Source organism: Mauremys reevesii, linkage group 9, assembly GCF_016161935.1.
Source record: "Mauremys reevesii isolate NIE-2019 linkage group 9, ASM1616193v1, whole genome shotgun sequence".
Taxonomy (NCBI): domain Eukaryota; kingdom Metazoa; phylum Chordata; order Testudines; family Geoemydidae; genus Mauremys; species Mauremys reevesii.
Genome location: NC_052631.1, coordinates 8,053,469 through 8,067,383, shown reverse-complemented (window position 1 = coordinate 8,067,383; position 13,915 = coordinate 8,053,469). Strand labels below are relative to the sequence as shown.

General features: G+C 57.8%; 1 protein-coding gene across 2 annotated transcripts in view; it reads left to right on the top strand.

Annotated features, from left to right (window-relative positions):
- Positions 1-8,114, top strand: part of EPHB3 (EPH receptor B3) — a 49,853-nt gene extending 41,739 nt beyond the window's left edge. Inside the window, exons 12-16 of one of the 2 annotated variants that reach the window (XM_039488181.1) lie at positions 102-317; positions 426-575; positions 684-877; positions 1,178-1,333; positions 1,856-8,114. In XM_039488181.1, coding sequence (XP_039344115.1) covers positions 102-317; positions 426-575; positions 684-877; positions 1,178-1,333; positions 1,856-1,964 — 825 coding nt within the window. In that variant the 3' untranslated portion in view covers positions 1,965-8,114. Of the gene's footprint in view, positions 1-101; positions 318-410; positions 576-683; positions 878-1,177; positions 1,334-1,855 lie in introns of both variants that reach the window. The other variant, XM_039488180.1, reaches the window with a different exon arrangement.
- The last annotated feature ends 5,801 nt before the right edge of the window (positions 8,115-13,915 follow it).

The following is a 13,915-nucleotide window of genomic DNA, read 5'->3' as shown; positions in this document are numbered from 1 at the left end:
CAGGGGGAGGCCAGAACCCCTCCCCAAGCCCCCTGTGAAAGCAGGGAACTAAGGGCTCACCTTCGAGATCCCTCTGACCACTCCCCTCTGTTTGCTGGCAGCTGAATGACGGGCAGTTCACGGTGATCCAGCTGGTGGGGATGCTGCGTGGCATCGCGGCGGGCATGAAGTACCTGGCGGAGATGAACTACGTGCACCGGGACCTGGCCGCCCGCAACATCCTGGTCAACAGCAACCTGGTGTGCAAGGTGTCAGACTTCGGGCTCTCGCGCTTCTTGGAGGACGACCCCGCGGACCCCACCTACACCAGCTCGCTGGTATGTGAGATTCTCGTCGGCACCCTCTGCCCTGCTGCGGAGGGCAGGGGCTGCGGGGGAGCCCTGAGGTAGGCACTAAATAATGGAATTAAGCGTCTCTCCCCACAGGGTGGTAAGATCCCGATCCGGTGGACGGCTCCGGAAGCCATCGCCTACCGCAAGTTCACCTCGGCCAGCGACGTGTGGAGTTACGGGATAGTCATGTGGGAAGTGATGTCCTATGGGGAGCGGCCCTACTGGGACATGTCCAACCAGGATGTAAGTGCGACCCTGGAAGGGAGCCGGGCTGTGGCAGCGCCAAGGGGCCTGGCCGCCTGGCTGGCTCGCGGCCGCTCTGAGCGCGTGTGTGCCTGTGTGTCTTGGCAGGTGATTAACGCTGTGGAGCAGGATTACCGCCTGCCGCCGCCCATGGACTGCCCCACGGCGCTGCACCAGCTCATGCTGGACTGCTGGGTGCGTGACCGCAACCTACGGCCCAAGTTTGCACAGATCGTGAATACGCTGGACAAGCTCATCCGGAATGCTGCCAGCCTGAAGGTCATCGCCAGCGTCCAGTCAGGGTCAGTGCAATGCCCTCCCCTCCCCTCCCTGCTCCGGTACCGACCCTGCCAGGCCTCTCGTCCCTTTGCAGCGCAGGGAATGCTGGGGATTCTGCCTTGCATGGGCTAGAGCCAGGCATTGGCTGAGCTAGAACCTAGGGGGCTGGAAGCAGGGAGCCAGGTGGAGACAGCACAGGGGGGAACCCCATGATCCTCCAGTGCCAGGCGGAGGCCTGTACCTACCTCAGCCCAACAGCACCCTGTGTCGTCGCCCCCCCTCCCCCCCCAGCATTAACTCTGGGCTCGCTCTGGTCCCCGCAGCGTGTCTCAGCCGCTCCTGGACCGCACCGTCCCGGATTACACCACCTTCACCACCGTGGGCGACTGGCTCGACGCCATCAAAATGGGACGGTACAAGGAGAGCTTTGTCAACGCTGGGTTTGCCTCCTTCGACCTGGTGGCGCAGATGACAGCAGAGTGAGTGGGGCCGAAGGGGCTGGGAGCCGGGCCTGGGAGGAAGGGCACTCAGCAGCTCTGATGGCAGATGCCTCTTGCCCAAGAACAATGAAGTGGGCACAAGTTTCCCCCCTTGGGCTGGGACAGCTCTGTGATCGGTGTCCAGCACCTCTGCCAAACGTTGGAGCCCCACGAGCCGGAGTCAGTCGAGCCAGGCTCTGAGTCTCGTTGCACTGTAGATGTACCCCAAGTGGCCATGAGAAGTAGACACAGATAAGTGCCTGGCTGGGGGTGGAGGGGATTCATACAAAGCGAGGGGCAGGTGCAGGCCCTGACTAGATTGTTGTTGTTGTGTCTGGCCAGGAGGCCAAGAGGCATTAAAGGATTTCTGCTGCCGTGTTCTGGGCCCCTCTAAACACAGTTGGGGAATATCTGTCTGCTCCATCAGCCAGTGGTTAATGCTGCAGCGGAAATGCCTCTGCACAGGGTTCTCCAAGGAGTGTGTAGATTTGTTACGAGCGTTTCCTCCTCCTGTCCTTTCAGAGACCTGCTCAGGATAGGGGTGACGCTCGCAGGACATCAAAAGAAGATCCTGAGCAGTATTCAGGACATGAGGCTGCAAATGAACCAGACACTCCCGGTTCAGGTTTGACCACAGGAAATTCTGGGACTGGAATGGACTGAGGGAATCTGTCGATAAGATTCTAGTTTGCGGTGCAGCCCGGCCTCCTGTTTTTCCCCTTTGCGTGGAGCTTCTCGGCCTCTGACAGTCACATGGGATGGGATGCGCCTCCCTGAATCCAAGGCACTTGGGCCGAGAGGGAGACCAGCCTTGTGTTTGTGTTTCGAACAGAGCCGGCGATGCAGTCTTCATATTGAAGACAGATTATCGGATGAAGACTTCACCCCCTCTTCCTGCCCCATCGCCACTGCTCGCAGCGCCGTGGGTTCAGGAGTTGTTCCGCTTCTTGGATTTCCTTAACCCCAAAGTCACACATGTTCTCCTCCTGCTATGCGCCTTTTGGAGACGCGGGCGCTTGTGGGCACTTGCCCCTAGCGAGGGAGAGGGGGTTGTGGGGATACAAGCATACACAGCAGCTGCACAACCGTGAAGGGCATGGAGCAGGGACCGGCCTGGCCTTCTCCTGTGCAGCCCCAGACAATCATGTCCCCCTGCTGCCCCCATACAGGGATCTGCACTGGAATGTGTCGGAAGGGAGGGTATCGGTCCGTTTGGCTCTGGATGCCGGAATCTGAACCCAGTGAGATTACTATGCAGGGAGTTGGACAGACCAACTCCAGATCTCTCGTCCCTCTTTGTTTTATGGCCGAATCTGGACTGCGGAGAAAGGCCATCAGCGCGAGTTTGCACAGGGACCAGGGGAGCAAAGGCAGCCTTGCTCCTGCTCAGCCAGAGTTCGGAGAGGCGTCGGGGAGGCCAGGCTGAGCTGACTGAAGAGCCTGGCTTCTCCCCAGTCTCATGTTTTATGCAGAAGGAGCGGGTCTTGTCAGAGCGCGGCCATCTCTGCAGAGCCTCCCCTGACGCACGCTGTGATTGCTGCCAAAAGACTCTCACTTCTGCTTCTTTGACTCTTCCCGGCCGCTCGACTCTTCCCGAGCGAGCGGGAGAGTCCCAGCGCGAGCGTGTGTGCGTGCATGTGTGTGCGTGTGTGCTGGCCGGCTGGGTGAGGGCACGGGCAGAATAAAGGCAATAAGAATTTTACTTGAGTTTCCTTCGCTCGCTTAGTCTCTGCCGCTGTACAGAACCCAAGAGACACGGAGCACAAGCCCATTCCTTCCTTTGTACAGGTGTAGTACACCTCTCCCCCTCCTGGAGCACGGGGCATGGTCCTTCCCTGCCCCCAGCCCTGTGCTCCGGCCCCTGGCTGTAAATATCACAGGGAGCTGGCAGAAGGGCTGGCTTCACTAGTATCACCCCCTTCCCTGCCAATCAGGTGTAGCTGTCCTGCCACCCGATGCCATGATGGTCATACAGGGTCTTAGCCACTTCCTCAGCTGTGTCCACAAACCCACCAGCTTCCCCTCCCCCCGCCCGCCATTCCTCCCCACACTGCTTACTAGGGAGCCTTGCCCTGTAGGAGTTCCTAAGGGCAAGGAGAAGGGTACTGTCCCCTGGCCGCAGAAGGAGTGAGGGCTTAGCAGGAAGTGGGGCTTGCGTTTGGGGGTCACACAGGCTTGGCCACGAAGAGCTACACGTAGGGCACTATATGGTGTTGGTTTCTAACCCTCTCAGCCTGAACCAAACTGTGCAAAACAAACCTAGAGCCCAAGCCAGGCACGACCAGCCGAGCGGGTGCAGCCAGCGGGCTGGGAGCAGAGCCTCTGTTGCCGGCACCAGGAGCTCTGCCTGGGCCCAACCCCAAATTGGAGAAACCGCCCAGGCTGGCTGGGCTTGTCTGACTTTCCTGGCTCCTGAGCCAGGCCCCATTCTATCCCGTCTATTGGCCACTCTTGCTGATAGCCCTTCTAGACAGACAAATCCCCTGGGCTGCCCCAGGGAGAGAGCTGTTAGAGACCATCTTCCCTCTTCCACCCACCTTTGCTCTTTGCTGGAGAACTTCAGTCCTCCAGCATCCCAGCATTCCCTTGGGACTACTTAGCCCAACGTAAGGAGGGGACAACTCGGGTGGAGTGCAGCAACTAGCTACACCCGTGACTCAGTTATAAAATTCATGCCTGATCCTCAGCCACCTCTAGGCTTGGAAGGATTAGATGTTTATCGGCAGTGAACATCGATTTCACCACATACACGCAGACCAACGAAAGAAATATTTCCATGGGTGGTAATGGCAATTTACAGATAAGCAATAGGAAAATGCTGCTTGAGAACTCATTGGACTTCGATTTAAGGGTATTTATGCTCTGTATTTTGACATGTGATGTTGACGCACACCCCCCATTCTCTCCCAGCTGTGAAAACTTAAATTGATAAGTTGGAAAAAAGTTTCAAAAGAAATCTGGATATTATCAGTTGAAGTGACAACCAAATACAAATTGAAATCTGCCCAGCCTGGCCACCTCCCACGTGGGACAGCTGCCAAGATGGCTGCTAGAGAAACACGGTGACTTCAAACAGTGGGAGATGAAGCCGTTCAAGGCAAACGCCCTTCCCCGAGAGCTTCCCGGCACGCTGAGCCAGAGCCAGCTACTTCTGCCCAAACACCATAGAAGGCTTGGAGTTGGATGGCTCTTCAGGAGTTTTCTCTGCTCGTCATGGGGAGTCCTGTCTCTATACCCCTCCACTCTGCTCTCCTAGCAGCCAGAACTTGGAAAACCCAAAGCTCATTTTGCCCAGCGTCAGGTGCCGCTGGCTGCTGGTCCATACCTCTTGCTGGGAGTGCCTGGGGCGGGGATGTCTGTCGCATCATAACCTTGGCCTCTCTATTAGTTGCCTCTCTGCACTGTGGTGCCGCTGACTTGACGATCCCTGCACCATCATTGGGAGAGGAGTGTCCCCCATAGCCTTCGAACGCTCCAGGGCTGGCATCAACATGTGCTGTGTGCCAATAGTTTGATGGAAACCTGGGTTTTCCTTGCTGCAGTTCAAGCCCATTTCTTCCTGGTGGGTCTGTGGAGCCTAGTGAGTGTGACTGGGCTTGCTCCTCTCTGACATCCCTTGATGTGGATGGTTCTCCTCCCACCAGTCTGAATCTCCTGCCTTTTCTCTCAGGTCTTCCTCAGATCCTAGCTTCCTGGAGATCCAGGTCAGAAGGGGCCAGTATCATCTTGTCTGGCCTGAATAAAGCGGGGGCATCACCCTAGCACTCCTCAAACCTTAATCAGGTGTCGCTGTGCTCTGAACTCTCCCCAGTTTGTCCAGAACCGAATGCGAAGTTGAATAGCGCCCTCGGTCCACCCTGTTGGGCTGGACGATCCCCTCCCTCCTCTTGTGTGTGATGTTCTGTCCTCCAGCTCAACGAGGCAGTTCCATAGCACCAGTTCTTCCACGGCGGGACCCGCTCTAGCTCCGGGATCGTGGCCTGTTCTGCTTTGTCTGACTTCTGTTGCGTGGCACTTTGTTCCAAGTTTTGTTTTTTAGCCTCTTCCTTCACTCTATCAAGCTCTGGCTATATTTTAATTCAGTCCTTCTGAGCGTTTGCGACCCTTACCGTCGTCAGCTGAGTTTCATTAGAGACCTTGCCTCTTAACCTTCCCGTTCACTGATGGAAATATTGCGTAGGTTAGGTCTCAGCCCAGGGGGAGTCCTGGATTGCTCCTTGGGAGGGCGTGAGGGGTGGGAAAGGTAGTTCTGTTCCATTTTTGTACTGGTTCCACTTCCTTTCTCTGGTCCACCGCCATCTGCTCTGCATCAGGCAGCTGACTTGAGTCCGGATATGCCATGTGGCATGAAACGAACATCCATTTAATTGTGCTTTGCTTTTTTTAAACTCCTTCAAAAGCCCATTTGCGCTCTGAGGCTGGGCTCTGCAACTGCGACCACTGCTGACATTGCGGGGGGTGGCACCTGACCCGGGGCCCAGCTTTGAAACTCCTCGTTTCACAGCCTGGCCCAGAGCAGGGCCTTGTCGGGGCGAGATGGGTCTGCTGCCGAGTGGATACACCCCTGGCTTAATGCTGCCCAGCGCCGGAGGGCCCAGAGTTGCCTAGCAACAGGCTTCCCAGCAGCAGCTGTCAGCACATGGTGTGGAGCGGGGCAAGCGGATCCTTTCCAAAATGGCGTGAAATGCGCCATGTGTGTTGGGCTCTTCAGCGGCGCCATCCCTGTCTGTCCAATCAGCGTCTTCTCCTGTCCAGGGAAGGAACCAGGCTCCTTTGTGGCCTGGTTTGTTTCTGACAAAGGCAACTTGCCTCTTTGTCCCTTTCCTCTGGGTGCTCCGCAGCGACTGCTCCAGCCGTGAAGCAGGCAGTAGCATTGATTGGTCTCTTTCCCTGCACCTCCCTCAGAGCAGGGGCTGTTTGCCGCTTCCCGCTCCTGGGAATGTGCCTGTCCTTGGAGTTCCCAGAAACAGCTGCCAGTAGCTTGGGGACCACGTTGCCTGGGGCTGCCCTTGCAGTCAAGGGTGAATTGAGATGGAAACCGTTGATCCGCGTGAAGTCCCACCCACCGGAGATGGACGCTAACAGCCCGGATACACACGGTTTCTGGGCAGCCGGGAGCCTGGTATCTCTAGTAGCGAACCACCTCAGAGCCTGCACTGCAACCATGATGTGATAGAGAGCTCTGTTCTCCAGGCACACCGTACTGTGTCCGATTGGAGCTGGGGGGCCTGGGATCATGCAGCCGTCGTGAAGGGCAAAGCAGGGATCGCAGACGGGAGGGGGTGAATGCCTGCTGCACAGCCGTGCCTCCCCCCCATCCCGATCCCTCCCCAAGCACTGAGCCCTCAAGTCAGCAGAGAGAGAGAGGCAGTAGCAGGGAGGGGAGGGAGAGAGGCCTCAGAAGAAGCTGAGAGCTAGAGATCTTCCTCTGTTTCATGGTGTCCCTTATTCCACCTTGAATGGCTCTCCCAGTGTGCGTGCCCTACACGGTCTCCCTGGTGCTGAGCCCACTTGCTGCGCTGGGTCCCGTCCTCACAGTGTGCCCCAGCTAACTAATACAGGACTAATGCCTGGCCAAGATGATTGTCTCGTGCCCTTTCCACAGAGAGGCCATTGCTGGCACTGACCCACTTGCCGCCTCCTCCCACCACCTTGTTCCCCTGCGCCCGCTGCTGCAGTTCTCCATTCACTTGGCTCAATCTCCAGCTGCAGCTCCTGGCATTTTGGCACAGTTCTCTGCAGCCCCAGTGGTCTTCCGAGTCAGCCGCTCCCTGTAAGGAGGAGTGGGCTCATTCCGGCCGCCTCTGGTCTTCGCTAGCCCCTGCCTCACCTCTTGAGCTTTCTTTTCTGGGCGGCCGTGTGCTGCCCTGTTCCCTGCAGAGCAAATGCTCACTCCACAGCCCTGCCTGCTCCAGTGATCCATCAGGAGAACTTGCTCTGTCTCTACTCCTCACTTCTGCTCTGTCCATCAGCCCCTTTTCTTATACAGTCGTCTCCTCTCGCACCAAGTCTGCATAGAAACACGCCCCCCCGAGTCCTGTACTCTGGTCACCCCTTCTTCTGTCTCTGCATGCTGTAGCTCTGAGATCTGCATCTCTGCCTCATCCTCCCATGCCGCCTCTGCAGCGGGTCTAGCAATGAGTCCTGCCAGCTTGGTCTGGGCCATGGTTCACCTGGCACTCAGATTCATTTCTAGAACAGACACGGTGCATCCTCAGTGCCCGCTGGTTCTTGGTCCTCTCACGCTAGCTGAGCTCGCTCCTGTTGCGAACTAGACAAATGACTTCCCACTGGCTCTAAAACAAAGTGACCAACACCGTAATCCTCTTTGCTGTCTTGACCTGCCCGTGTTCCTCTGGGTGCTAGCGTCACTCCAGCTCTCGCGCTTCTGATGGGGTGGGAGCCCTAGCTAGTGGGACAGCATCTGTGACTCCCTACCTGAAGGTGGATTGGCGGCAGGCCTTGAGGAGTCCGACTCGCTCCCGTACAACTGCAGCATTCCTGAGCCTGAGTTTCATATCCCAGCCCGCCCCCGGCCAGTCCCGTTTCGGCACAGCTTGGTTTGCACCTGTGATGCTCGGAGGTCTCTCCAGGCGGTGTGTCCCCCACCCCCACCTCCCAACTGGTTCTCCTGTACTGTACCTGCCACCTTTTTTATATATTGAGATGTATTTAATGGTGAAAAAGGAAAAAAAACACAAAAACAAATGATGCAATCATGCATTTGTAGAAATATTTTTTAAAGAAATACTTTTTTCAATTAAATTATTTAAGAAATCTATGGAGCTTCTTGGTTCGTGTGTGTTTATTGGCCTGGCTGCTGTTGCGGAGACCGGGTAGCGGAGGGGGGCTCAACGCAAGGCCACTCTCCAGGGAGCTGTGGTCCTGCTCCCGCATCCTTCCCTGCTTGCGGTTTGCACTTCTCTGTCCCTGGTGTGCTGCCCCCATTGCAGCCAGCGTCTGCTGGATTCTTGCTTCCCAGCAGAGCCCCAAGGCAAAGGGAGGAGCACAGAGCCCCAACCAGGCCGGCAAAAGGAGGTTGCTGGGAGAGAGACCTGCTGCTTGTTAGCAGGTGTCCCTGCACACTCAATGGCTCTCGAACCGCTGGGTTGTCTCTGGTGCTGCAGCCCCAGCCCGTTTGGGCCAACCCTTCTCGGAACATCGTCTGCCCCCTCTCCCAGCCCGAATCCTCTCTCCTCCTGCTGCCCCGGCCATGCCCTGCACAACCTAATCACCCACGCTGGGGGCTTGCTGCCTGCCGAGGGGCAGCCTTTGGTGCTCCAGATCAATGCCTTTGCAATAGCTGGGAGCTGCATCTCTACAGCCACAGAGAAGCTCTGTTTAATCAGGGACAGATTTTAAAGTCGGGCTGTCCCCTACTCTGGGATGTGACTGCCAGTCCTGTGTGCAGGGGTGATAAGCCCCAGAATCTGGCTGATGGGATGGGGGCAAGGTCCCCCTTCTCTGCACTCCCCAGCTTATGGGGGGTGCTGTGTGTTCCGCATGCCCTTGGCAGGGGCTGCGGAGAAGCAATTGCTCGATACTGCAAGGATCTGATTCCTGGAGCACCTTGTTCTGATGCTAGGAGGAGCTGCTAGGGGGGTTTAGGCCTGAGCTCCAGCCCCACGGTGCTGTGCCAGTTGCACGCAGTAACCTTAGGCGGTTTCAGTACAACCCCTGCTGGGGGTTGCTCCTCGCAGGGGCAGGCTCACCCCTCAGCTGCAGCTTTGTAAAGGAGGGACAGTAGGAACAGGACATGGGGGAAGTAAAATCCAGGCTGTGCTGTGCTGCCATAGTAACCGATGAGCTGGACCCCCTAGAGCGACCTAGGCTTGGGGGTGGGGGAGTGGAAACCAAGTTATAAAGGGGCAAAGTTGAGCTTTCAGCCCTAGCTCTTCTCCAGGCTTGCCACCCCGCCCCCCCAGGGCTGTGGTGTTAGCTGGTACTATACTCCCTACACACACCCCAAGAGGCTGGGAGATTCCCCCAGCACTGGCCCTATCTGCCCTATTGCTCCGTCACCTGGATACTTGCCAATGAGCTAACGGGTGGGTGACACCAGAGCCTGCCCTGCCACTTCCCACAAGTCTCCAAGGAAAGGTTTCTCAGGGGCTGTTGTCCCTAATATACAGGCCCAGGACCTGGTTCCTCTTGTTGGATCTCAGGGCTGCTAGAACCATCCCCAGAAGCAGCTGCATTGAGCAGGACCCCCAGTGATTGTGTGTCTCGGCTTCAAGTCTTGGCTCCGGGTTCTTCCGTCTCAGCCTGTTAATCCACCCATCCCTGGCCCCTCCGCTCCTGCCTGGGGGGAGATTCCTTCGCTTGCTCCCCAGGGGAGGCGGAGTGGCCAGGCCCAGGGCACCCCGTGCAGCAGAGTGGGTTTGACACTGGGCAGAATGGGTGTGTCAGGGATGGGATGGGATGGCGGCAGCAGCTGTGCAGAGGGCGTGATGGGGTGGGGGCTGGTCATGTGTGTTGGTCTCATGTCTCCCGGGGAGGAGGCCCAGTGGCCACATGCAGGCTCCTGGGCAGCAGAGCCCCCCGTTCTGCTCCTGGCCTGCTCTTCTCACAGCCCTTGCAAAGGGGCCTTTGTGCCGCTGTTTTAATTCCTAACCAGGAGATTAAGGGGGGAGACAAAGGATCCAATTGTTCCTGGGGCTGGAGAGAGCCTGGAGCTGCTGGAAAGTTCAGGCCGGGGTGGGGGCGGGGGCGGGAGCAGCGCCTACGTCTCCAAACAAACCGGAGGGAGGGGACCCGAAGCCGCCTGCCCCGCACCCCAGCAGCGGGAGGGGATTCCACCTGCGCTCGCAGGGAGAGAAGGCTGCAAGATGTCCCTGGTGTGGGTGCAGCCTCTCCTCCCGGCTGGCGCCTGCTTATCAGAGTCCCAGAATGGGGCCTGGAGAGCTCGCCCACGGTTTCCCTTTATTTTCATTCCCTGCTGCTGAAGGTGCAGCTCAATCCAAGCACAGTGTGTTACCTGTGCTGTGTCTGAGCCCCAGCCAGGTACCTGGGACTGGAGCCAGCCAGGCAAGTTACAGGGCTGCGCGGGCGGAGCTGACAGGAGCTGCCTGGCTGGTGGGGAGAGAGGGAAGATCTTGTGTGTTTATGGGGCTTTATCAACCTGCATATGAACTGCCTGCCCAGCACTGTAATGCAGCCCCCTCTGGGGTAGATAGTGGCTGCTGAACAGCGCAGGAATCCCGTGTCTTGCTCTTGCAGAAGGCTTTAGCCAGGGCAGGGATTTGGGTTAACACCCCAGCTTTTGCAGACAGTGTCCTGGGATCTCGCATGGGTGAGCAGGACCAGAATATCACATCTACAAGAGACCTGCAACCTGTCCCCTCTGAGGTCTGTGGAGAGCCCCAGCTGGGTAAACTAGCCAAGGGCCTTGCCTCTGGAGCTGTGGTGCTGTGTTCCTCTCAGTTTGTGTCTCGCTGCTCTGGAGCGGCAGGTGAAGACAGGCAGGAGGCAGGGGCCAGCTTGGGCAATGTTTAATCTGCTTGGAGTCCACATTGCATCCTCTTAAAGGGACTGCCCCCTTCTGGGAGGCGGCCCAGTGTCAGACAAGGCTCACGGGGGTGCGGGGAGTAACCTTAAAGGCCCCCTACTAACCACACACTAAGGCCTGTACGCGCATTAGCTTCATCCTATGCCTGTAACTGGTAAGGGGCCAGAGCTGGCTACAAGCACAAGTTGTGGGTGGCCACAAGGCACCTGATTAATAAGCGGAGGATCTTAGCCATGCACCAGCTTGCTGGGATCCTGGCTTGGCTTGGCGTGCAGCTGAGCACCTCGGCCGGGACAGCAGGCCCCTGTCTCTGGGAAAGCCAGGCCTCCCTCCTGCCCTGACTGTGCACTGAGGTACTCCACCATGGGATACCCGCCCTGCTCAGCGCCCCGCTCAGCAGCATGCCAGGCACGGGTGCGAGAGCCGCTGGGTGGGGGGTAAAGCTGCTCTGCGTGATCCATCCAGGTATGCACTGGCCAGGCCCAGGCTGCCCCGCACTGAGCCCCCACCCACGTCGTCCTATGGCCTTTGCACTCCTGGGCCGGACTGGCACCCTCATGGCCCCCAGGCCTGGGTGTGTTGTGATTGGCACGGTGCTCTCCCCCTCCCACGTCCCCAGGGGTGAGGGGTAGGGCAGCAGGGCCCTGCCATTCAGCTCCTGCCTTGCCTGGAAAGCACAGCATGGGGCAGCGCATCCCAGAGCCTGGGGTAAGTTAGTCCCTCCTGGCTGGCTGGGATGTGGGGACCAACCGCTCCAAATTCCCACCCCAAGCCCAGGCGAAGCTCCGCGCCTGCTGGCCGGGGGCTGGGAGTTTGGCTGGGAATATTAGCGCCTCTCCCTCGGTCCCTCCCCTGAAAAGGGGAGGGAGAGTTGGGATTAATTGACCAAGGCTGTTGGCTTCTCCGCGCTCTGGCTGCTAACTCTTGGCTGACACTCCCGAGACTTGGCAGCGCGGCTCAGAAACCATGTCAGCTGCCTGGGCCTATACAGCTGGAAAGAATCAGCCTTCAGCCTCTTTCCCCCCACCCCACCAGGAGACCAGCCGAACCGACAAGGGGTGGGCCAGGCCCCAAACATCCGCATGCACGAAGCGGGGACCAGCAGCGTGGGGATGGGGGGGACCTGAGAACGGGGGGGGAAGGGAAATGGGGCTCATGGTGCGTGAGCTCCCGGAACGTCCCCACTGAAACCCCTTCGCCCCGACCCCACGACCCTGTTTTCCTCACGCTCTGGCCCTGTGCCCAGGAGTCGCTGCTTAATGGGGAACGGCAGGGCCAGTAATGCAGCCAGGCAGTAGTTCGGAGCCCAGCTCGGGAGGGCCGGGCTGGGCTGGGGATCGGGCTGGCGGGACGGACAGGGCCACGGGCTGAGGCGAGGCCTAGGAGGATCTTAGCCATGCACCAGCTTGCTGGGGCCTGTGTGGCCCCTGCCCGGCTGGGGGGTCTGTGCTTCCCCTGGCGCAATGGAAGGGGAGTGGCCCTTGCCTGTCTCCCAGTGCTGCGGGACGCCCCCCTGGCCCCAGCTCAGCTCCTTCTGGTTCCTGTTAGGATTATTTATGGGGAAGGTGTAAGCCTGCTCAGATGCTGACAACACACAGGCCCCTGGGCGGCTTTTTCCCATGGAGTTTTTTTTCCCCGTGACAGTCTTGGTGGCTCAATAACAGCTGTGTGTGTGTGCCGGGGTATCTGGGTGTCATTGCCCGTGGGGCTGGGACGGTTGATCTTTGCCACGTGCCCCTTTGGCTCTAGCTCCTAATGCTGCCCCGTTACTAACAAGCTGCTCCAGCCCCACAAGAGCAGGGCGAATGGGGTTGCAGAGGGGGATGTCTGGCGCAGAGGTGCCATTACCGGTCCCTGGGACTGAAGGAAATGGCTCTTCATGGAACCGGTGGAACAAACTTAAATGGGCTTGGAGTCCCATGCACCACAGGGGGTGGGGGAATCCAGTGGGGGGCTGAAAAGCAGCAGATAAATGTGCATTTGCTGCAGCTCTGGCATGATGGCTGCCTGTGGCAGGAAATGCTGGATTTCTCCCAGCTCTCCCTGTGCCCAAAAGCTGGGGATCCTGCAGCAGGGTAGTTAGGAGATGCTCAGAGAGGAGCAATGCTATCCTGGGAGGGAGGGAGCGGGCTGCACTGGCTGTGTGCCTGCCCCAAAAGGAGGGGTGTGTTGGATGCCCTGCCTGGAGGTGGACTGGGGTCCATTTCTGGCCATGTGATTATGCTCGTAGGGCTCTGCAGGGCAGGGGTATTCAAACCAGGCCCCCAAAAGATTCCTTACTACGACAGCACTGTTCGGAGACAGGGTTCCTTACTACGTAGTGGAGCCAGGACACTTGCAGTGTTTCAGAGCAGAAGGGACCTGGGGCGGTAGGGGTTAACGAGGATCATCTGTTACTTGGATGGCTAATAGCCAGGAGAAATGCGAGCTAGCTAGCTGGGTGCTTATATGGCCCTCATCCCTGCAGTATGTTACAGAAGAATGTGGGAGAAAACTCTCAGGGGTTCTGTAAAGGCTGCAGAAACAAGCAAGGAAAATATGCTTCGCTCCCCACACCCCCCTAGACTGGAGGTGCTCGTTTGGGGCAGTGCAGAGATGCAGCCCTTAGAAGACAAGATCCATAGAGAATATGGCGCTACCCCAAAATATTTCCAAGCTGAGATCTTCTTTGGCAACGTTCAACTAGCATGGAAGGTTCACTGCAAACGTACCCGCATTAATCATCCGGCTGCCTGTCTGCATTGTTTCAGGGAAAATCTGAAATGGGACTGGCCCAGGAGACAAAACACAGCGTTTGATTATCAAACACAATCAAAGCTGAGAAACCCATGGATTGGGGCCTTTTAATCCAGCGCTTCCTCACTGCGATGCCTCATCAAGGAAGGGAGATGGGGGCAGAGGACAGACAGGTGAAAGCACTCTTTTGCCAGTATAAGCTGCATCTCCACTAGGATCAGTGCTGGGACAGCTATCCCAATAAAGTTCTACTGGCAAACCTTTTCTAGAGTAGACAAGAATTGTGTATCCTCTGCATATTTTACCACCGCACTGCTCATCCCTTTTCTAGATGACAG